The 24,039-nt window shown below is 35.8% G+C and overlaps 1 protein-coding gene and 1 non-coding gene across 3 annotated transcripts in view; both read right to left on the bottom strand.

Moving 5' to 3' along the window:
• Positions 1 to 24,039, bottom strand: part of LOC134527623 (ABC transporter G family member 20-like) — a 97,203-nt gene that overhangs the window by 64,477 nt on the left and 8,687 nt on the right. For both annotated transcript variants that reach the window (XM_063360470.1, XM_063360471.1), the window contains 2 exons: positions 21,087 to 21,214; positions 4,770 to 4,929 (listed from right to left, as the gene is read on the bottom strand). In XM_063360470.1, coding sequence (XP_063216540.1) covers positions 4,770 to 4,929; positions 21,087 to 21,214 — 288 coding nt within the window. The remainder of the gene's footprint in view (positions 1 to 4,769; positions 4,930 to 21,086; positions 21,215 to 24,039) is intronic.
• On the bottom strand, positions 17,158 to 17,231 carry Trnat-agu (transfer RNA threonine (anticodon AGU)). The gene has a single exon. It is a non-coding gene; the product is annotated as a tRNA-Thr (tRNA).

Below are 24,039 nucleotides of genomic sequence, written 5' to 3'. Positions count from 1 at the left end.
AACAAACATGATAGACTAGTGTTGTCCATGTTTTACGTTTCCACATAACTTCCGTACAAGTTGAGGTATTTGTCCCCACGATGGATCAGTTTGGAAATTCTGGTTTCATAGAACTCCGTCAACTGCGAGATGAGACACAATCGCGCGGCCCGTTTGAGTTCGTCGCCAAAGTCACACTTTTCACCGCCGAGGAACTGCTTCGTGGGTCCAAACACATGGAAATCGGAGGGTGAAATGTCCGGGCTATAGGATGGCTGCTCCAAAACTTCCCAACCATATCCCTTAAAATTTTCACGATCTGGGTGCGACACAATAGTGCGGCTTATACAGTCTTTTCCGCACACTTTCACCAGCTCCGAATGGATCTCTCCAACCTTATTTCCTTTTGAACAAAGAAAAATTATCAAATCTCGTTGCTCCTCACAGTTAACGCCATTTCACAGATGACTGACGAACAATATCGGCACGTGGAATCACGAGATGTTGAATTGCATCCGGTTAGTAGCACGCTCTAGTTCCCTTTTTAGTGATAATTTCATTTTACTAATAATTTTTGAAATTAAAAATTGGCATCAGCGCAGCGTTACTTATTGATGCACCCACGTATATGAAATTATTAGCAATTGATTCGGTAAGGTAGTGAAATGTTAGAAAAAGTAAAAAAAAAAAGTTACACATCTCCTGAATGAAGGATTTTTCGGAACGTAACTAAAAATAATATTTTTGTTACGTTTGAAATGAAAATTGGTTTTCAAAGTTTTGCCATAAGAAACTGAAACATGATTATAAATATATGTTGATGTTAGACATTTGCATAAAACTTTATGGCCTCTGATGGTGACTTTGCAATAAAATTATTGTTCTCCCTCGCGATTCTTTGGCAACACCAGAAGCGGTGTGCCAACATGCGAGCAATACACCACCACAATAGAACTCCCAGCGAGAACAGCGCCAATAAACACCATGGACACTACGGATAGTGCTTGAAATCGCCTCATGCAACATTTCCTCGCTTCCGCCAATTAGCACTTCCAACGTTCCGTCACGTTCGCAAGAGTGGACAGGAGGTTTCCACAACAACTGCCCCACGCAAGTTTCTAGGTGTGAGTGATGTAGTCAGCGTCGTTTCTCTTGTCTGAGTCTTGACAGCTCTCAGTAAAACTTGTTTGAGACTTTACAGCTCTCAAATCGATACTTTTAATGGGCGAATGTTTCAACGGTCCTTTGGAAAAAATTACATTTCTAATTGTTTAAGAGCACTTTTGAATAAAATACTGTAACAGGAGGGTACTGAGATCATTGGTACTTCTTGTGATAAATGTCAAATAAGAGACAAGTGACATGTCACAGATAATAGCTTAGTTGAACTTTTGTGAAGTATCTTACTACATATTGTAGGTATATATTTCCCCCCTCGAATTTAATGATAAGTCTACAGCAAAGATATGAGGAAAAGTAACTCACTAAAACAAAGGCAAGGAAGAAACCAACCGTGGCCTAATGCCTGGAGTACTTTAAGGAAAACGTGGGGAAAAAATCCTGGGTGGACTTAATGGTTTTTGAAACACTGTCCCCTAAAATATAGTCTAGTGTCTTACCATTACGCTAATTATTCATTATTATTCTTAATTTGTTTTTTAAGAAGGTCATTTTAGAGTAAAGAATTTTTGTTACTTGAGATGTCTTATAATTATAAGACTAGCTGAAGCACCCCACGTTTTACAGACTGAACACGGGATGAAGGAATTGCTTTTTTTTTTTTAATCTGATGAGTAATTGTCTTCTTAATTTGAACGTAAAGTGTGCAAGAGTTCATCAAGAGTTATTCAAATTTGATTTAAGGGGTAGAAAAAGGTGATTTGATAGAATTATATGGGCGTAGGGGGGATGAGTGGGAGAAAAGTAATGTTTAAAATCTCATTTATCAATTAAATTTTTCTTAAAATCAGTTGTAGGTAGTACATTTTTTTTATTTTTACGTTAAGTTCACAAAATTTTTTTCTATGAGGGCTTAAATGCTGCTTTAAATGTTTTCTGTGTACTTCTTTTTCTTAAATTGGATGTTGACGATGAATCTTTTTTTTTTACATGAACTGTCCAAAATTTCACCAAAGACAGTCAAAAATATGCTATAAAGGTTAATAAAGTGGGTTAGGGGGAAGTTATTTCTATTATTCACATAGTCAGGAAAAAGGGTACGTTTAACAGTAATTTAATTTTCAACCCAAGTGTTAAAATATTTCATCAAGTAATGAAAAATGAATCTTAAAGGGGTGGGAAAAATGGGTGGGGTGATTTTTAGAAATATTATGTATTCAATGAACTTTTTTATAAGAATCATGATGTAGACAGTAATTCCCACCCCCTTTTTTAAAACGTAAAATGATTAAAATATTATCCAGTTCTACAAGTACTATACTTTAAGTGTTGGGAAAGGTAGACGGAGTGGTTTTTCGAAATATAATTTAGACAACTTGATGAATGTGGATTTCAATTTAATATAGACAGTTAATGTTTTTAAACTTGAATGCCGAGTTTGCAAAATTTTACCAAGAAGACCATAATACTGTTTTAGGGGTAGCAAGGGGAATTAGAGGTGCTTTTTCGAAATACAGTTTAGTAGTAACAATATCGTGTTTTAAGGAATGGGAAAGGGGTAAGGGGTGATTTATGAAACACCATGTGGACAGAAAGATGGGAGTTGCTTTTTATAATCAGATAAAGCAAAATTTTTATCTTGTTTTAAACATGAATTGTACTTATTATTTTATATGTACCAACACTATCCTCTAACGGATAAAAAAGTGGGATATAGATTTTTTCTTCAAAATTTTATGTATGTAGTGACCTTACACTTTTTCCTGAATGATATATTGAAGAGTAAGTGTAATTTTCTTGTATTTTGAATGTCATGTATGAAAATTTTCATTCAAGTTCTACATTATTGCCTTAAAGTTTTGGAAAGGGGAATGGGGTGAGTTTTCGACATTCCTCTTTTATTACAATTCAGTTAATGACTGTAATATCCCTCTTAAATTAAACGCAAACTGTACTTACTTAAAAAAAAAAACTATTCTGTTTTAGGAGTGAGAAAAGGAGATTGGGGTGTTTTCAATTAATGTAAACAGTGACTCGTCTTTTTTTTATTACTCAACTATAGACAGTCATTTTACCCTTAATTTAAATGCCAAGTGAACAGAATTTTATCAAGTAGCGTTGAAGTTCTGTTTAAGGGGTGGAAACAGAGTATAAGAGTGTTTTTAAACAATATAATGTAAACAGTGACCTTCCTCGTGTTTCGAAGTTCAACTACAAATTTTCAACTCAATAGTATAAATGGTTTAGAAAAGCATACGAAACAAACCTAAAAAAAAAATATTTTGATTCGCTTTAGCTCTTTTTTGTGTTAAAATTATTATTAAAATAATTAATAATTAATTTTAACACGTTTATTTTACAACACACACGATTCCTTAGCAATTTTTCTACGTAGTCGCCATACAAATTTAAACATTTGTCGTAGCGTATCACTAGCTTTTCTAAGCCTTTGCATACTCAGTTAACGCCAAGTTGTAGAAACTAATCATTAACGTCCTCTTTCAGTTCATTGGCACTTCCATCTGTAGTTAATACCTATCGTGTGGGATTTCACCCCCCCCCCCCTCCTAATCCTTCACCACAATTCTCAATCTAAGTTCTTCAGTCACAAATAAGGGAGGCCCGAGCGTTCTTAATCATGAATATTCGTTCGCTCGCCATTAAACATGATCCACAATTTTCGAAGTGAAGCTTCATCGATCACATTAACATTAACATCGTTTATCTGTTTGTAAATTTCGATAGAGCAGACCCTTTTTTTCGCATTAAAAATAAGCAATACACTAGGAACATCACACTTTGGCGGGATCACACATTTCAAGTCCCACTATAAATAGCAGACGACCGTGGTGGCTTGCTGTTAGCATCAGACGGGCGCAAGGAATGCGTGGGTCCATGATGCGGAGTTTGTCCCCGTGCGGGGGAGGGAGGGGGGTATATCTGCGCGGGTCCTCAAATAAAAACGTTCTTTACTTACAGAATGACCCTAGGTATTAAATATTTAGCTAGTTGCTGTAACGTCATTTAATTTCCAACTCATTACAATGTAACAGAATATTAGACATTCCACCACAAAGAAAAAATAAATTTGCTGTACTTTTACAAAAAGATTCCATTGGAAATCAGTTGCCAGGAAATAGTTTAATCTACTACAAGAATGAAATTTTATCTTTGTAATACATCTATAATGTAAAACTATTTAAAATAAAAAACGTTTTATTCGAGATAATATTGTATATTTCTTACGAATAATTGCACATAATTATATATTTTAATTCATTTTTCATTCAAGCATAATTTCTTTTAAATCATGGAAGTGATAATCGAATATTTATTAATTAGAATCTTTTTGGTTTTATGATGCCACTTAATGTGTGCAGTTTATACTAGAAAGCTATTTAGGGAAGTGGGAAAACACAAAGCATTCATGCGCGGGTTAAAATCCATACCCAGTATTTCTGGCAAACACTGTTCTGTAGTGATATAGTTGATTACAAGCACAAACGTACTGTTATATTACAGGCATATTTGACACCAAATGACAATAACGACATACTACGTAACACTACTAACAATGCTGTTTCGCTAAAGCCGTTACATCTGCGGTCGCCTAGCGTCTCGCAGGCATGTTCCACACACGTGTCTCGCAAGGCGTCACAACTGTCAGTTACCTGCGGCATGTAGCCTATTCTTCTCCCAGGCACGCCGCTCCCCTTGGAGCCAGGCTTGAACCCCAGCACTCGCACTTCGCCGGAGTCGAGCTGCCGTCGCCCCACCACGCAGCTCAGGAGGGTCGTCTTGCCGCAGCCACTCGCTCCCAGCAGGCCGTAGCTGGAGAGAAACAACAATTGCGACCATTAGGGCACATGACCGGGAGATTCCTGTCCCGAAAGTACCGGGAATCGCCCAGTTCTTTTGATGTAGTAAAAGAATCGGGGATTTAAAATGGTATCTTGTATATTTAGGTACTTTAAGGACACGCCATCGACAGCAAAATATTTCGTTGTTATTGCGGGCTAAGGTTACTTTTATTATAAGACACTATCCCCTGGTGAGGCGATGGTTATGGGGGTGAGGGAAGTGTGTCTAAAGCCTAGAATCGGCGTAGTGCCTGTGGTTTTGGCGCCACTGTTTCTTATAAAACTGTATTTTTTTTTTCTTTTTAAGTTTGGTTAAAAAGAAAAATGTTATTTTAAGTTAATGATCCTGTGATTTTGCATGCGTTAAAACGATTATGTGTTTAAATGTTCTTTTTTTCTAAATTTAAAGTTTGAGAGTTAAGTCTGAGAATATGATTTTTTTTCACTTCAGTTTATACCGTTTTGGTAATAAAAAATTGTTACTCAAATTTTTATATTTTTATTTGTGGTCTGTAAAACGTGTTTAATGGTTTGAATCTTAATATTACTATTTCAATCATCGACTGCTTCACCATTAATTAAAAAAATCTACCTAGTACCGAAATACAAATTTTCTGATAATCAGTTACGGTTTCTAATACCATTGTGACCATTGAGTTATCAGCCGGGGTTCATAGACCTAGCGAGAAAAACGACACCGCAACTAAGTGACGTGCTTAAAAAACCTTTTTTTTAATATGTGAAACACATTAGCTCTCTGTAGCCTATATGGCGCTTAGTAGGAGTTGGAGTACTCTTATGAATGCGACGGAAGTAATAGAACGGAAATGTGTAACCACGGTGCTGCCAACTGTGGCGGATGGTCAGAACCAAAGTTTACAAATCCAAAGAGAAACTATATATTGCTATCTGTTTGATGAAATTTAAGAAATGGGCACAAATTCAATAAAATTCCTTATCGAAAATCAAGCGCAAAGACTGGGTTAAGAAAATTTTTCCAAGTATTTTTCGCTTTTGTCAAAGCCTTTGTAATATTTAACATTTCCATGCGAATGTTTGAATAGTCGACGTAGCGAACGTCCTGCTATCGACGCTTGATGGTGGAAAGTTACGTTTACGCTTCCGGTAGCGAGTTCTAGCGGCGGGTGCTGAAAGTACGAGTGTGATTCGTGACCAGAAATGTACTTGAAAGTATTTATTTTGCATATATATTTATCACTGAAATGCATTGCCACGTGGCTTTTATAATACATTATAAATACTTCGTGAATAATAATATAAAATATATAAATAATATGAATTCCTTAATTGCATAAGTATTGTATTAAATCATTCCCAGGTACTGGGTATCCAATAGTATATGAAACGCTTCCATCTCTTTCAACATTAACCGAGCCAACACTTATAAAAGAAACCATTTTCCTCTTACGCCTGCTTGATCCATGACCCTCCGCAAGCTACAGGATGGAAAATTTAGTTATTTTTTTTTACTCTTATGAAAAAAAAATACAAACATAACTACTTGATTATGTCGCTGTCTCACGAGTTACAAGCATGATACTCGTCACCGAGGTTAGATGTTACGCATCACAAGTGAGCACTGAAAGACTTACTTTATTTTGGCCAATAGCGTTTAGCCAATGACCATTGCCCGGTGACAATGTTTAGTTATTGCTATGGGATAAATTGTATGGCAGAGGTTCAGCGTTATATTAATCTTCTAGGTAGAGAGAGGCCCGTTCACCAATAAAGAGAGCGTATGCCTTGGAACAAAAGATTGGGAAAGTGGTTGTGATGGGTTTCAACTTTATGAACAGATACCGGGGATCATACATCGATGTCATTTTCTGTTGTTTAGTTGGCAACTATATCAAGCATTCTATGTGTGTGTTTGTCGTAAATTATATTTTGATAATGGAGGGGGAACAGCAATTCTTACTCACGAAGGTGTCGATAAAATGAAATTATATATTTTATATGTTTCGATATGAATATAAAATGCAAGAAAACTACTACGGTAGTCTGTAAAAAAATGCGAGTACAAGACTTCCACAGCCCTACAAAACTGAAAATATAATACTGTAAGCACATTTGTCATAAAAGGAAGTACATTAGACAAAAAGGAAGCACATAAAAAACGAACATTTGGACGAAAATTAAAATTGGTATGATAAGATTTCAACAGAAAGTTACGTTCTGATCACAAGGATACATTCTCGTCACAGGGATACAATCTTGCCACAGAGATAAGATTTCGTCGCAAGGATATAATCCCATCAGTAGGATATAATCCCAACAGTAGGATACGATACTACAGACTTGACTACGCGCAATTAACGAAAAGGACGTACAATTACACGAAAATTCGACTTAGTAGGATGATCCCGTCAGTAAGATACGATCGGTCACAGGATACGATAGGATACAGCTCCTACAGCATTAGCGACATTTTGCTACAAGACTAAAAGGCTACTCGGCTACGAACATACAAGTAACAAGGCCACAAGGCTACGGGGCTACGAGGCTACAAGTATTCAAGGCTTCCTCCGTCGTTGGCTCCAACAGCTGCAACAACATTTGACTACAAGGTTACGAGGCTACAAGGCTACGATTCTACAAGGCTCCAACTGGCTACAGGGCTACAAGTCTACAAGGCTAAAAAGCTACGAGTCACAAAGGCTCTAACTCGCTATGAGGTTACAAGACTACATGGCTACGAGGCTACAAGGCTTTAGTATACAAGGCTCCAACTGGCTACGAGGCTACATGGCTACGAGGCAACATGGCTACGAGGTTACTTACATAATATTACGTGAAGACCAGATAATGTTGTGCAAAGAGTTCCCTTTAACTTCAAAAGATGGCAGCACTATGCTTTATCAATATACGGTAAGTGCAGAATTTGTTCCGCCAGTTTAAAAAAAACATTTAAACCTCTTATAAGTTATTCCAAGGTAAGTTCAAATGAAAAAAATTCAAATAAAGCATTGCATGGATATTATGTTATGTGCAGCAGATACAATGTTTTACATTATTTTAGGTCTTTCGTACATTTTCATTGAAAAAAATGATAATATTCCGCTTTTGTTGCAAATGTTTTACGTTAAACTTGTTTTACGAAAAGTTTTTTGCAAATTTAGTAATAGTGTAAACTTTTTTCAGTATATGGGGATGATAGTTGTAAAAAATTTTATGTATTTAATTTCTTAATAAATCACGAGAAGAGAATTTTTCATTATTACTTATACTTACCCATAACATAATTTTTGAAGTTATACTTCTTTAGGCGCGTTATGAAAAAATGATGAGAGTGAAATTTTAAGATGCGGGCGCATCACTGTAACACAAAATTAACAGGTAGAAGCTGCCCGCTAAACTAAACCGCTCATTAAGTCTCGAAAAAAAGCTATCAACAGAATAGAAATAGAACCTACATTAGTCGTGCATGTTTGCACGCTCGTCGCCTCTGATCACTGTTTTCATATTTATAATATTTATCCACATGTTTCTTTTTTCTACATTCACAACACGTGTTTTAGTTTTATACAAGAGCAAACTATATATGTGCTAATAAATTATATTCAGTAGTGTTTTTAATTGAATATTTTGATTAATATTATTTACTATTCGTAAATATTAGTAAAAAAATTGTGCTTATATAATTTTTCAAGTGCTCCAATATAATTGAGGTTAACTATCCGTATGTATTATTTATTGATATAAATTAAAATATTATTATATTTAATTAATACTTAATATTATTAAATTATTTATGTTAAATATTTATAATTGGTTATTTAATAGGTACAAAATAAAGAAATAAAATTTATCAAAAATTTAATAAAAAATTTGTGATAAATATATAAATCGAACATCACATCAAAATATTAATTTTTAATATTTATTATTAAATTGAATAAATAATAAATATTTACAAAAATAAATGAACAAATTTAATGAAAACTTTTTGATAAAACTGAAAAGTGAATATTAAATTAAGTAAATATATATTTAAAAAATGAATAAAATTAATTAAAATTTTTGAATTTATTATAAAATTTATTTATTTTATTTTCAAATATTAAATAATCAGTAATAAATTTTTAAACTAAGAATCTTATAATATTTAGTACAAATTATGTCATATATATTTATTTTTCTCTAAATTTTTATTTATTTAATTTTTCAAGTTTAAACTGAACTTTATTGACTGTGTTGACTATATTTTTCCAGTCCTTTTATTATTTTGTTGTAATTAGTTATTTGCATGCAATTAAAAATTTTTTTTAATGATGCCAAAGAAGTATAACTTCTCACGCGCGTACATAAGTACACGCACCCATTTTTTCTCTTGTATTAACCCACAAATAAAGCAAAACATTTATTGTGAGAATATAGGTTAGCAATAAAAGTAGAAAAAAAGAATGCAGGATACATGCAGAAATTTTTAATACCAATATTATATTCCAGGCATCTGCATCTTCTGTGACATGCTCTTATGACAGTACAAAAATTAAGGAACAATGTTGGAGGAAAATACATCTTAACAACCAGAGTATGATACGAGAATGGAAAAACCATGGGAAAGAGTATATTAACAGAAGAGTAAAAGGAAGGACCATAAACAAGAAGTAACCTGTACCTGACTGTAAATGAAAGAAATGGTGTTTTGAATTTGGGCAACTGAAACCAATAATAAACTCTTCCCAGAATTTCAGCTTTAGGGTCTTATAATCTTCAAATTGTTTATATATTTGGCTGCATGAAAAAGGAACACCTGAAACGTAAAACTAAGTAGACTGGAAGCCCTTCCTGGCGTTCATGCACAATTAGTTACTCTGTACTGGGAATAACCGCTGACTAAATGTTTTTAAGATGGCATTTTAAAATATACATGGACTGTAAAATAAAAGGGGACGCATTTAAATTTAGCTGCTAGCCTTAATAAAGGCATCGTTTTCCATCCCAAATGACGTAGGCGTGGCAATCACCCTAGAAAATATTCAGAATCAGATATAGATGAAACAAAAAATTTATTGAGATGCTACTTAAGTGCACGAGCCATTGTTCTCGTAATGACAACCCAGGAAAACTCTAGATGTCAATGTAATTCACAGTATAATATTGCTACTTTTAATACAAGGAGTGTGCCAAGAAAAGAGAAAGCAGCCAGTGTCTAATAACAAATTCCGTCGAATATTTACAGAAAAATTTAATGTATCCTTAAAAAAACGAATAAATGATACATTCGGCTAGTGTGATTCATTGAATATTGCTTTAGAGAAAAGTAAACATGTAAACTATACAGATGCTTATTGGCAGTTAGTGCTGAAACAAGAACTTCATCACCGTAAAGCAAAAGCCGGTCAAGATGTCAGAACAACAAGGAATACATGCAATTACATTTGATTAGCAACAAGGTATTCTCACTTCAAAGGTTTTAACAAGCCCTACTTTCTACCAAAAACAATGTTTTGTTACAATTTATGTGTATGTTAGTAAGGAAATAAACAGGGATATTTTTATTTGTGGGATGAAAGTAAAGTAGCCAGAGGAGCAGACGAAATTAGTAATTGCTTATTAAAGCATTTTGAAGTTAATTATCTGAGGGGCGATAAACCCAGCTTAATATCTTTCAAACTGTGGCGGGAAAAATAAAAATTGGACCATAGTTAGCACTTGGTTGCAGCTCATTGCAGGTGGAAGATTTAAAAAAGTGGAGCACATCTTCCCCCAAGTCGGTCACACAATGTTACCTTCCGACAGAGATTTTGAAATTGTTGAGAAATATATTGTCGCGGTCTGGAAATTTCATTACTTTTTTTTTTCTTAAATTTATTTTACTTTTGTATCTCGTTAGGTTAACGTGTTGGTGTACGTGCGCGTTTCCAGGCTCGGCCGGTTGATTTCGACACGCGGGTATTGGAATATAGGTTACTGCGATAGAAGTTTACTGGCACCGTGGCTTTTGCGAAGCTGCGTGGTTTGCTGATTCTCGCGGGCCGCTGGCCAGGGCTCGCCGAGGGATTGCACCACGTTGTTCCAAAAAACCCGCTGCGCTACGCTAGTCTCTTGTTTGTCGTTCTGTTTGTTCTGCCACGCGAGGCTTTTGTGTACTCGTTTCGAGGACTCTGTCCTGATTAGTGTTGCCATCTTGCGTCCGAGTTTGGAAACGTAGACTGGAAAAAAACAATCGAGCAGCGCAAGAGGGAGAGGGGGAAACTCGCTCGCGCCTGCGCAGAAGGAACAGCCGACTTCGCTTGTTTTCATTTTTCCTTGTGGGAAGGGGGGACAGCCAGTTTCCCCGTGGCTAAGTTTTCCCGGTGTCGGTGTTTTTTTTTGTTTGGAGTGGCCCAGTTTTGTAGTTAAAACATCCTTCCAGGGAGGGGCCGAGGCTTTTTGCCTGGGGACCTCTCTGGAAGCCGGGTCCACGTCGGTTTGAAACAAATTTTTTTCGTCTCCAGTCAGAGGGTAAGTGATTGGCAGTGATGGATAGGGATACTAAGCTTCGGGCTGGACGATCTTCGTCCTGTACTTAATCTTTTAAGAAATAATGTAGTATTATTCCATCCCTAATATTTATTATTTCTTGTTTTGGGAAAAATCGACGTCTGGTTATAAGCATGTATGTAGAGGTAACTGGGAAGTATACTTTTCCTCAGCGGAGCTGCGGCGACGAGAGAACGGCCATGTTGTTGTAGCGATAATTGTTTGCCGGCTGACTTCACTTTAATGTGTATTTAATGTATTTATTTATTCCTTAATCTCTTTGTTAAATTATTTATTATTAATCTGTTAAATATTTGTTTAATTATTTTTATCCTAGTGAATAAATCGGTGCTTGAATGAATTAATAATGTTTCTTTTCAGTGCATAAATCATACCCTACACTTCCTGTATAGGGAGAAGACTTGGTCTCGAGTACCATGCCTACCAACGAGCTACGGTAAACCCCCCCCCCCCCCCAATGTTATAGGTTATTTATTGTTTTGTGTATAGGTGTATGCGGGACGTCTGACGGAGTCCCGTCACAATATTCTAGCCCATTGCCAGTATGTCTACACATCTCAGCACTGAGTTTCAATCCAAAATAAACGACCTTTCATTGACAAGAATTTTTTTTTTAATATTTCATTGTTAAGGGACAAATTCAATCAAAATAAAACTACAGCTACTAGTAAAAAAGTTGGGTATGAGAACAGCGGGTCGACTGGTATTTTCTGAAAAATAGGATGGAAGTATCAGTGAAATGTCTGAGACGTATAACGGAGTTTAGAACCCACATCAATGAGAAAGAAAGGGCGTCCAACCAGCTTTTTGAGTTTCAGAGGATGTCTTCCAACGAAGTATGGTTCTGTCAGGATTGAATAATGTACTGCCAGATCTTCCCTGGATACATCCAGCATATCTTGAATTTTATAAGAACTTGAAAGAAATGCAAAAAGTTAAAAGGCTTCTTTTGCAAATACAGTCCTCTAATGCATGCTTCGTGACCGAAGAGCACATACGTATTTTTAATTTATATTTTAATGATTAAATGTTACAGATATACAATTTTCTTTAGTACGTGTTCTTTTTAAAATTTATAAAAACTGAGTTATTTTGACTATTTTATGAATTTATAGTAGTTACAAGGGATTTTATTAATTTTTTTATAAGAACAGTGTTAATGGAATCAGTGTACATATGCATGTAGGAAACGGTAATTGCAGAAATTTAATGCACCTAACATAAAAAGAATATTTAATCTTAACCATGTAAAAAAAATATTTTACTTTATAACTGATAGATTTTATATCACTATAGTTATTAGAAAGTAAAATATATACCAAAATGTTTACTTTACAATTCTCAAATGCTCAGAGGAGTTTCGTCAAAACAGATAATTTTGTATTTCTAAAGTAGCAAAATTTTACGTACCATAGTTTACCCTTCAAACATATTATTGTGTTATTACTTTTTTATTTTAATTTGAAACAATTTTTGGATACTGCCTGTAGACATTATTTTTTAATTATGATTGTGATTTTATGTATTAAGTGGATTTTAAAAGGTATATGAATTAATTTAAAAAAACATGTAGAAAAGTTCTTATTTTTTAAAATATTAATAAACTATACTACAAATCTTACATCAGTCTCAGTTAAAGCAAAAATCAAAGTGGAGCAGATCAAGTGTTAGCTTAAAAGTTTCGTTAACGATTTTAATTTTAAGTAAAAACAATATAAGATGCCATGGTTATGTTAGTCTTTATTTTTATTGTGATATCACAAACTGCTTTAAATTAATGCTAGTAAATATTTACCAAAATTTTATTAACAAGTAGGCTATTATTACGTGATCTTGTTGTTGTTAAGTACCACAAAAAAAATTAAAATGTTTTAATTCCATGCAGTAACTTGAGTGAATGCGCGTATTTAAGTTGTTTCAGCTTTAATAGCGTGTTATTAAGTTATAGATTGCACTAGTTTTTTACGCTTCCTCTTGAACGTAAAAACAATATTTGTAAAGTGATGACTTTGTGAAATTTTAATATAATAAAAAGTATTTTTTTTTGTTTATAAATAATTTGAAACAGTATTTGAAACATAATATCCGCGTGAACGATGTCGCGTGCACTGCTAGTAAAAAAATTAACCGATACAATTTTATTTTTAATTCTTAAACGAAACAACCGCGCAGATATTTGGAAACGACGCTCAGGATGTGATAGGGAAGTTCCCAGCGAGCTGTCTCGCTGGGAAATGTCGATGTCGGCTGGCTTCGAAGGTAAACAACCTCGCGTCCTTAAAAGCTGCACCAGGAAAACAAGTCTCTGACAACGAGCGAGTTCCTGCGGTGGTGGAAGGTCACGCCACAAGAGCCGAGTGGTCACGTTATCCTTGGCACTGACCGGTTGTTCTAGCATACGAGCCAAGTGAGTCGACGCGGCTTCAAGACACGCTGCACTGAAATATATATAGATATTTTTTGTAAATGGAACATAAATATTCTTGTAAAATTACAGATATCTGTGAATTCATACGTTTACATGGAAACAACTGTATCACTACAAAACAGTGTTCGCAGTAACACTGGGTTCGGATTTTTACCCAGGAATTTTCGCTTTGTGTTGTGTTCCAGTACCTCTTAACAGTTAAACTACTTGTTAACTGTTCCCTGAATAGTTTTTCAGTACTTAGAGCGAACTTTAAAAATCATAATAAAACAATATAATGTCTAATTTATTGAATATTTGATAATCTTTTCCACAGTTTAAAAGTGTTTCGTAAGAAATACTCAGTAATATCTCGAAAAAGATTATTTCATATATGCAAAAAAAACATAGCCATGTGTTGTACAAAATTACAATATATTTCTTGTATGCCAACTAACATGTTTGGACAAACAACGGTTGAGTCTCAGTAAGTGTTTACATGATTTCAGAAGACATGCATGCCGATGACTGACATAAAAGATTTTTTATAAGTTGATAAAAAATATTAAATAATTACTTGTTAAGTAAAAAAAGACTTTCATAAACAATAAATTAAGTATGTTATGAACACGCAGCATAGCGCTTCCCGTGGGTAAAATCACGCAATGCTAAATTAAAACCGTGCCAGTTTCAGTGTTAGACCCAGAAACTAGGAAAGTATACAGAGGGAGTATTAGCCGCCGGACGTGAAGCCAATATTCCCCCCAATTTTCTTCTGATTTTCAAATGCCAATATGGCGGACGTTTGTTTATATTTGTATCAGCTGTTCTAGCCAGCTTTCATTAACCACTGTAGTTTAGCTGTTCGGAAAAATATTAGATAAAATATTACTGGCTAATATGTTTATGTATTTATATATTTAAAGTCCAAAACGATTCTTTTTAATACAAATGTAATGATATGAGTTGACTTTTTCTCCAATTTAACCTCCAATACATGTATAGCTGATACATTTGTAAACAAACGGCCACCATATTGGTACGTGTAGTACACTGAAATCCCACTATCCTTTTGGCTTCCCTTCACTTGCCTAGAATCGGACCTTACACTCCACATGAGTATTTCCCTAATCTCTGTTTTACCACGTGACCTGTTTATGATCATGGTAAAATTCGCCTTTAAGTGATTCTGCAAACTTTTGAATTGAAAAGGGCAGGTTATTCGGTACTATCTGGATGCGTGGTATAATGAAGTCTTCCCCTCTGGAAGTTCCGTTGACGATAGTGGCCTTTACAATGTTTCTGCCCAACTCAGGGATACGCAAGCGGGTGCCATTGCACAGTCTCGAAGCGTCAAGGTCACGTATTCGGGGCACAGACGCGCCAATCTTAAGTCCGAGTCTGCCGTCAAATTACTTTTTAAAAAAACTCACAAAATTTGGCTACGTAATCCAACAGAAATTTTAGGTCGGTACATTCATTTTTCATGGAATAAATATCCTGTGCTATTTCAGGACGTACCTCACCCCTATTGAATACGCTAAAATAAAAACTAAATTAAATAAAAAAAAAAATTGTAGAGTTAAGTCACACAGGAACTATACATTTTTCTGGGTATAAAAGCAATGTATGTCCTATTTCAGGAACTAAAGTAACTATTCATTAAATTTTATTTTATCAATAGCCGTTAAGCCGTAAAGGGGCTGAGTGGTAACACACAAACGTAAGCATTTATAATATTTTGAGGATTTTTTTTTAATTTAACGGCAATTTTTAAGTTATTTACACACACTTTTATTATATGATTTCATGTCTACCTTTATATATATATATATATTTATTTATATTTATATATATATATTAATTTGTAGCTTGAACCTGTTAATCCTTTGGTGAATCGTAAAAGTAGAAATAATAAAAAATAGATTGATATTATTAAAAAAAAAGCTTTGCTTTTTAAAACTTCAAAATGCATGGTTGGCATTGGAGATGGCTTTCGGGATCTACATGTCAAGGTGAAAATAATAAGTAAGGGCGCGGTTACACGGGACCCTGAACTACTTCAGGTGAACATGTTTAAGTAAACACGTTTACAAACGCGAAAGTGTGCGGTTACACGGTAGTTGCTGAAAAGTGTGTTTAGCTCTAAAACCGATTGTCTACTGTCAACGAATGACTGTGTTGTTGATCTCTATTTTTTAATTGCATCCAGAAAACGCGGGATTTTCTCACTTGTTTATACAGCAGTATCAGCAGAAATGAAATGTGTTTACATATTGCTCAATATTTTTTTACAAATCGGGAATTCAAACATGCACAGTAAAATTTTTAAACTTATTTTTTATTATTTTTTGAGCGAGAGTACCTATCTCAGTTTTAAGAAAATTAAGGTCAGGATAAATTAAAAAATATATGTAATTATCTGTTGGTTTTTTTTTGTTGCATTCGGTAAAATATTACTCGAACTTGTGCCAGAAACACTTTCCATCTAGAATTTCTGCAAAAGACTGTTTATATTCTAACCAGCCAATCAGAGGCTAATGTAGAAGATATGTCGATCTGAACTACTTTGCCAACCTGTTTAAGTTAAATGAGAAATGGCCTCGAACGAAACATGTTCAGACTGTGTGTAACCGCACTCAACAGCTGAACATGTTCACCTGAAGTAGTTCAGACTCCCGTGTAACCGCGCCCTAAGAGACGAAAATCGATCTCGTTTTTGTACCAAACCTTTAATAACAAAGGTTCTTAGAAAAAAACTAGACATTAGTCGAGATAGGCAAGTTTAACTTTTGTTTTACAGACAAGAGTAACCGGACATTTAAGAGGAAATTTTTTATCATGAAAATTATTTTAAATACAGTAAATCATCCTTTCAAGCTATTTGTAATCACAATGAAATAATTAAAAAATCCCTTCTATTGAACTGATTCAACTGACGGAATATCGATTCTTACGACTAATTGATTGTCATTATGTTGTGTTGAAAACATATATGTATGAATATAAGTATAATTTATGTAATTTTTATAATTTTTTTTTGTTATTGGCATCTTTATGATTTTATTCGCCAAAGAGACAGCATCACTTGTTATCAATTTTTACTAAGTCTGAGAATTTTTTTGTTTGACTTCGACACATTTATGTGATGGATTTGTATGATTCACATGTGCTCTAGAGCCTCGGCCGGTACTCGAAAGCAGGACTCATCACACAGAGAGCTGCCGTGCGTCCACCTGAGCTACGAAAAACGGTGGAAAAAAAAATCTATGATCCACTTCAAGGCACCGGAGAGATTCGAACCCTCGATCTCCTGTTTACTAGACAGGCGCTTTAACCAACTAAGCCACGGCGCCGCTTGGTTCTTCAGTACTGCACACGAATCGATAAGTTGTAAGGGGAATTAGGTCCCGCAATCTTAGATTCTTCCCTCTATTTGCTATAATTATGATTTTTGCCAATCCATCCCATTTTTTAGCATGTCAAGGCATAAATTATATCTCCTAGACCTTCTATACTTTGTTGCAGCCACAGCTGCACCTGAATACTAGTCTAATGGATCTCTTAGCTAAGGGATCCACTAGAAGTGCATCCTAGTGGACGCGACCATCTTTGCTTTGCTTCCGAATTCTCACAAGGGATGTCCCTACATGCGTCCAGTAAAAACGAGATTTTATAGATGCGGCATTCGTATTCCCTGATGCGTCCCTACATCCACTGCTTCGGAATCGTATGTAATTTTGTTTGTATATACTGTATTATTATTTCACATTTTTGGCATAAGGTTTGTTTAAATATTTATTAGAGTAAGTGACAACTAAAATAAAGTCAGTTAAAAAAATTAAACTACACAATGTAATAGCTGCGATAATAGCGAAAAAGGCTTGAATAAATACTAAACCGCAGCCTGATTATTGACAAGGAATTTGATTAAAATACTGCTTATCTTGTTCAAATTAATCAATTTTAAAAATACTTAAAAGTTTCTTTTGGGTTTGGCATTGTGAAGTTTGTTTCGCATCATCCGCCACAAATGGGAGCATTGTGGTTACACATTTCCGTTCCATTCACATAATTACTCCTACCAAATGCCGTAAACTGAGGGTTCGGATGTTGCATATCAAAAAGAAAAAGCAGGAACCGCATCAGTAGTACAATGATCGGTGACGTGTTAGTCAAATCATCCAGGAAGATGCCTTCACAGACAAAGCACACTTCAGGGCACGTTTTGTTGTGTGGACTTAGTTTTCAGTGGCACTGGGAATTATATGGGGCACTTTAAATAATTAAACTTAATTTTTTAACCAATACAATATTAAATGCCCTGAAAGCTATGCTAGCATATTAATCGCACATCAGGATCTTTCAAATGCTATACGAAGCAGTTATTCTCTGAAATGTTTGATCGTGACTGAAAGTTACATAGAGGGTAGGAAACTTTTCTACTTATTTACTATTTACATCTTATATCACCAAAAAATAGTGACCAACAATGTGCTCATAATAGTACATATATCCATGATTTAGCTAGGTGCTCATACATTACTCTCAATTTATTGCCAGCCAGTCCATGTCGCTAGAAATTAAAGGTCATTAAAATAAGATTGAGCTATAGATTTCATTTTTACTATTCCCATATATGACAAATAGAGGAGCTTCAAGATTTATGAGCGGAGGGTTTCTGGGAAAGTCATATCGTGGCCCCAAAATAAACAACATTTTTCCCCATACATCTCTTCTATCGTCTGATTGAAGTATGGTCTCAACTCGATATCAGAACATTTTGTCTAATCAACCAAAACTCAAAAATGTTATATTGCCGGTTGCAGCAATGGGTCCTTAATTTTCTCAGAACTAACTTATATGTTCTTTGATAGGAATATCAGTGTTGTTCTGAATATAACTAACTAATAATGTTTCAGAATTTTCATTATATATTTCTGATATTAATGGCTTTACAAATGGCTAAATTCACTGCCAATCTTTATATGAGACTAGCTGCCGACTACTGAATATAATTCTTTAGGATTTAAGTCCACATCTACGGCTTATTAGAGTGAACTTTCGTCCCCACAGTCGAGAATCGGGCTTCGAATCAGTTTATTATGATTTTTTTTTTATGAATGGAAAGAAATATTCATGTTAAATTTTACATGTTTGTAAATTTTAACACTTACATTAAAACAACTGTATCACTACAAAACAGTGTCCGCAGTAATTCTGGGTTCGGATTCTTAACCCGAGAATTTATGCTTTGTTTTGTCCCAGTAACTTCAATAATTGAAATTTCATTGAAAAGCTTTCCAGTACTAACTACACACATTATAAAGCATCATTTTACAAAATAAAGTCCAATTATTGAATTTAATTATTCTTGAATGTTACATCAATTAAATTATAGAAATTTTGCTACCGATTTCCGTAAGAAATTATCTCGACAAACGTATTTCATGCGTGCAAAAATAAAGCCACAGCCATGTGTTGTACAGAGAAACATTTTTAACAGGTTGCCAAAGGAATCAGCAGAGGTATTGGGGACATTTGTAACAGGTTGCCAAAGGAATCAGCAGAGGTATTGGGGACATTTGTAACATGTTGCCAAAGGAATCAGCAGAGGTATTGGGGAAATTTGTAACAGGTTGCCAAAGGAATCAGCAGAGGTATTGGGGACATTTGTAACAGGTTGCCAAAGGAATCAGCACATGTATTGGGGACATTTGTAACAGGTTGCCAAAGGAATCAGCAGAGGTATTGGGGACATTTGTAACAGGTTGCCAAAGGAATCAGCACATGTATTGGGGACATTTGTAACAGGTTGCCAAAGGAATCAGCACATGTATTGGGGACATTTGTAACAGGTTGCCAAAGGAATCAGCAGAGGTATTGGGGACATTTGTAACATGTTGCCAAAGGAATCAGCAGAGGTATTGGGGACATTTGTAACAGGTTGCCAAAGGAATCAGCAGAGGTATTGGGGACATTTGTAACAGGTTGCCAAAGGAATCAGCACATGTATTGGGGACATTTGTAACAGGTTGCCAAAGGAATCAGCAGAGGTATTGGGGACATTTGTAACAGGTTGCCAAAGGAATCAGCACATGTATTGGGGACATTTGTAACAGGTTGCCAAAGGAATCAGCAGAGGTATTGGGGACATTTGTAACAGGTTGCCAAAGGAATCAGCACATGTATTGGGGACATTTGTAACAGGTTGCCAAAGGAATCAGCAGAGGTATTGGGGACATTTGTAACAGGTTGCCAAAGGAATCAGCACATGTATTGGGGACATTTGTAACAGGTTGCCAAAGGAATCAGCAGAGGTATTGGGGACATTTGTAACAGGTTGCCAAAGGAATCAGCACATGTATTGGGGACATTTGTAACAGGTTGCCAAAGGAATCAGCACATGTATTGGGGACATTTGTAACAGGTTGCCAAAGGAATCAGCAGAGGTATTGGGGACATTTGTAACATGTTGCCAAAGGAATCAGCAGAGGTATTGGGGACATTTGTAACAGGTTGCCAAAGGAATCAGCAGAGGTATTGGGGACATTTGTAACAGGTTGCCAAAGGAATCAGCACATGTATTGGGGACATTTGTAACAGGTTGCCAAAGGAATCAGCAGAGGTATTGGGGACATTTGTAACAGGTTGCCAAAGGAATCAGCACATGTATTGGGGACATTTGTAACAGGTTGCCAAAGGAATCAGCAGAGGTATTGGGGACATTTGTAACAGGTTGCCAAAGGAATCAGCACATGTATTGGGGACATTTGTAACAGGTTGCCAAAGGAATCAGCAGAGGTATTGGGGACATTTGTAACAGGTTGCCAAAGGAATCAGCAGAGGTATTGGGGACATTTGTAACAGGTTGCCAAAGGAATCAGCACATGTATTGGGGACATTTGTAACAGGTTGCCAAAGGAATCAGCAGAGGTATTGGGGACATTTGTAACAGGTTGCCAAAGGAATCAGCACATGTATTGGGGACATTTGTAACAGGTTGCCAAAGGAATCAGCACATGTATTGGGGACATTTGTAACAGGTTGCCAAAGGAATCAGCAGAGGTATTGGGGACATTTGTAACATGTTGCCAAAGGAATCAGCAGAGGTATTGGGGACATTTGTAACAGGTTGCCAAAGGAATCAGCAGAGGTATTGGGGACATTTGTAACAGGTTGCCAAAGGAATCAGCACAGGCTGAACTCACACGGTCCCTCGGAGTACCGTCATGTCCAGGCCCTCCAGCACGCTGACGTCACCGTAGCTCTTGCGCGCGCCGCGAGCCAGCACGGCGACGCAGCGCGCCTCTGGTCCGCCGGCCGCCATGGGATCCTCCTGAGCACACGCACACACACACGCACGCTGTCAGCGACACTCGCCGCTCGCCCCGCCGCTCACACGCGGTGCTTGTATTTCAACAGGAAATATCCATTGATTAATTTTTTTCTTGCACCACTTGGTAACCTAACTGCCGTAGGAAATACACTAGGAACAAAGAAGGCATTAGGAAATACCGTAATAAGACGATATGGGAAACTTTGACCAATCAGCATTGGCGAAGCGCGAGACACACTTCAAGATTTTTTTTTTCCTAACCGAACTAAAAACTAAGTGTACAGTATGTCCGGGTTTAGGGTTTTAGCCATGCAGGAGAGGTAGCATGCATCGTGTGCTAGGAGGGGTTTGGCCAGCCATGGAAGCAAACGGCGCCATGGCTATAACTCCTCTCACTTCTTAAATCTATACCGAACTACCAGATAAGTTGGGCCCAGGTAAAACCTGCATAGAAGCAGGGGAAAAACTTGGGCTCTTTCATGAGGAATGCAAAATTCATGAATTAATCAAGCAGGTTGGCTGCGGGAGACAATTTACTGCATTACTTTCTGGCTATTTTACACCCTCTGCCGCTAGATGGCACTACTTACTGTTGATGATTTCACGCAATTAAAAACGTAGGTACATTCCACGCCACCAGGTTCACGACAATCACTTGTACCACGTATTTCTTACGAGTTCCCCATATTGTCCCTATTGCGATATTTGGTAATATTCAGTGGAGTGTGTGTCTATTTAATCTGTAGCTTCATAAAGACCAGTGCTAGAAGTTTGTTTAAAAGCTTGGGAATAATCCTAAAATAACGCCAAAAGTGATTATTGCTAACCAAAAGCAATCAAAAGTCGCAAAAAAAGTGACTAAACACGAAATTCGAACCGAAAAAAATTTGATTTGCGATACCACGCAATTAAAGACTTAGCTAATGTGACATTGTATTAAACGATGTATAATTGTGAGTTATAGAAATGGTGTAACTCCATGCTTACAACGTAATTTTGATGTTACGATATTTATTTTCTTCATGACTGTTGAAGTTCATGAAATGTATTCGAGAATATTTTTCAAATAACGACGTTTATTAGGCACACCGACACGCTTGGCACGTTCCCTGATGTTCTCGAATATGGTCGGTTTGGGCGTAGCAAAACCGCGCGTGCGCTTCAGACTTCAACCTGTTTAACTTCCGCTGCATGCCGCGAGCGCAGGTGGTTGCGTTACCCTCAACACATCTAAAGAAGTTTTTTTTAACTTCAATTATTTTTAACATTTCACGCTTATTAATGTAGTACGGCTGATTTTATCTATTACGAAACTGAGAAACAAAGATAACCGCTTTAAGGCGTATGTCTCTTTCCAGGTCATTATTTTATTTTTACGTTTTACACTGTTAAACTTGTAGACTATTTTATCAGCCGCACGTCAACAAAATTATATATATATATATATATATATATATATATATATATATATATATATATATTCAGTACAAAACTTTTCAAAAAATAGCTGACACATAGGAATTTTTAAAACATTTGTGTAGTATTGATAAGGGGAACCAAATGGAACTGAACTGAAAACAAAATTTTTGGGTTTAAAAACAATCCTGGTGGCTACTGCGTAGTACGTTTCAAATTTCTTTCAGAAAAATTCATATAAAATTTCTGTAACCTTTAAGAATCATACAAATTATGAGATTTTTTAAAGGCTAACTAAATTTAAACATTTTTTTCTGAAAGGAAATTTAATTATATCACATAATATCCAGTAATATTGACTTTAAATTTAAAGTTCCTGTTTAGTATTCCATTTAATACTCCTTATCTACAGGAAGAGGTTCTTCATTCAAAACCATTTTTAGTGAAATACTTTTTTTATCATTATATATATAACAAATAATTTTCGTTTGAACAATATTAAAATAAACTGAAATTGTAATAAATGTTTCGTTTATAATTGTTTTTTATATTAATTATTTTTCACGGGTACCTCGGGAGCTTTACAACTAACACGTATAAAATAATGACATGGAGCGGGACATAGACCCTAAAATTAACGTCAGATGCTCATAAGAACGAGCGTGTTCACGAGCTCCCAGGTGCGGCAGGTTTCCCACACTGCTCGCGGCCAAGTGCCGCAGCCGCCGCGACACAGGTCGCCGACCGACACTAGCCCGACGAAGGCCAGCGACAACTAGTTCTGGAGTCTGCGAAGGGTTTCATTGCATCGGAAACCCCCGGCTGCAGCGTTTTAGCAATAGAAATAAGTCGCAAACAGATTCCCGTCACCCGTTCAAAAGCTATTCCCAAAGCTGGTGCACGCTTTAGAAGTTGGAGCTGAGAGAGTAGTTTATTGCAAATATAAAAAAAAATATTTAGGATTTATGTTAAAAACGTTTTTATCTCATAAAATGATTACATTAAAATAGTCTGGGCTTAAAGTTCATCACGAAAATTTGTGGGAAATAAGGGAGCTACACAATTATGTAAACGAAATCATTTCACGACAGATAAATAATTAGCAATGTTTGTAGAACCTTTCAGGTAGATTTTGAAGAAATACTACGTATTGTAGCCGTTACCAAGGTGCGACTTTGTATTGATTAAGGACCGAAGCAAGATCAGGTAATCATTGAATCAAGTAAATTGCTGAGTGATTTTTTTAAAATTATTTTCGTAATTTTCTCCGAATTCCTGGGTAAGTTATTACGAATTTTCAAGACGGCTGTCAATATATCATCAACGGCTTGCTAGAAGCTGCTAGTAGAGGAATTTAAGCTTCTTTAAAGACTTTCCACCATATTTAATTAATATTTTTACATAAAATT

Source organism: Bacillus rossius, chromosome 1 (genome assembly GCF_032445375.1).
Source record: "Bacillus rossius redtenbacheri isolate Brsri chromosome 1, Brsri_v3, whole genome shotgun sequence".
Lineage (NCBI taxonomy): Eukaryota > Metazoa > Arthropoda > Insecta > Phasmatodea > Bacillidae > Bacillus > Bacillus rossius.
The sequence above is the reverse complement of the archived record's forward strand: the minus strand, read 5'-3'. Positions and strand labels throughout refer to the sequence as shown.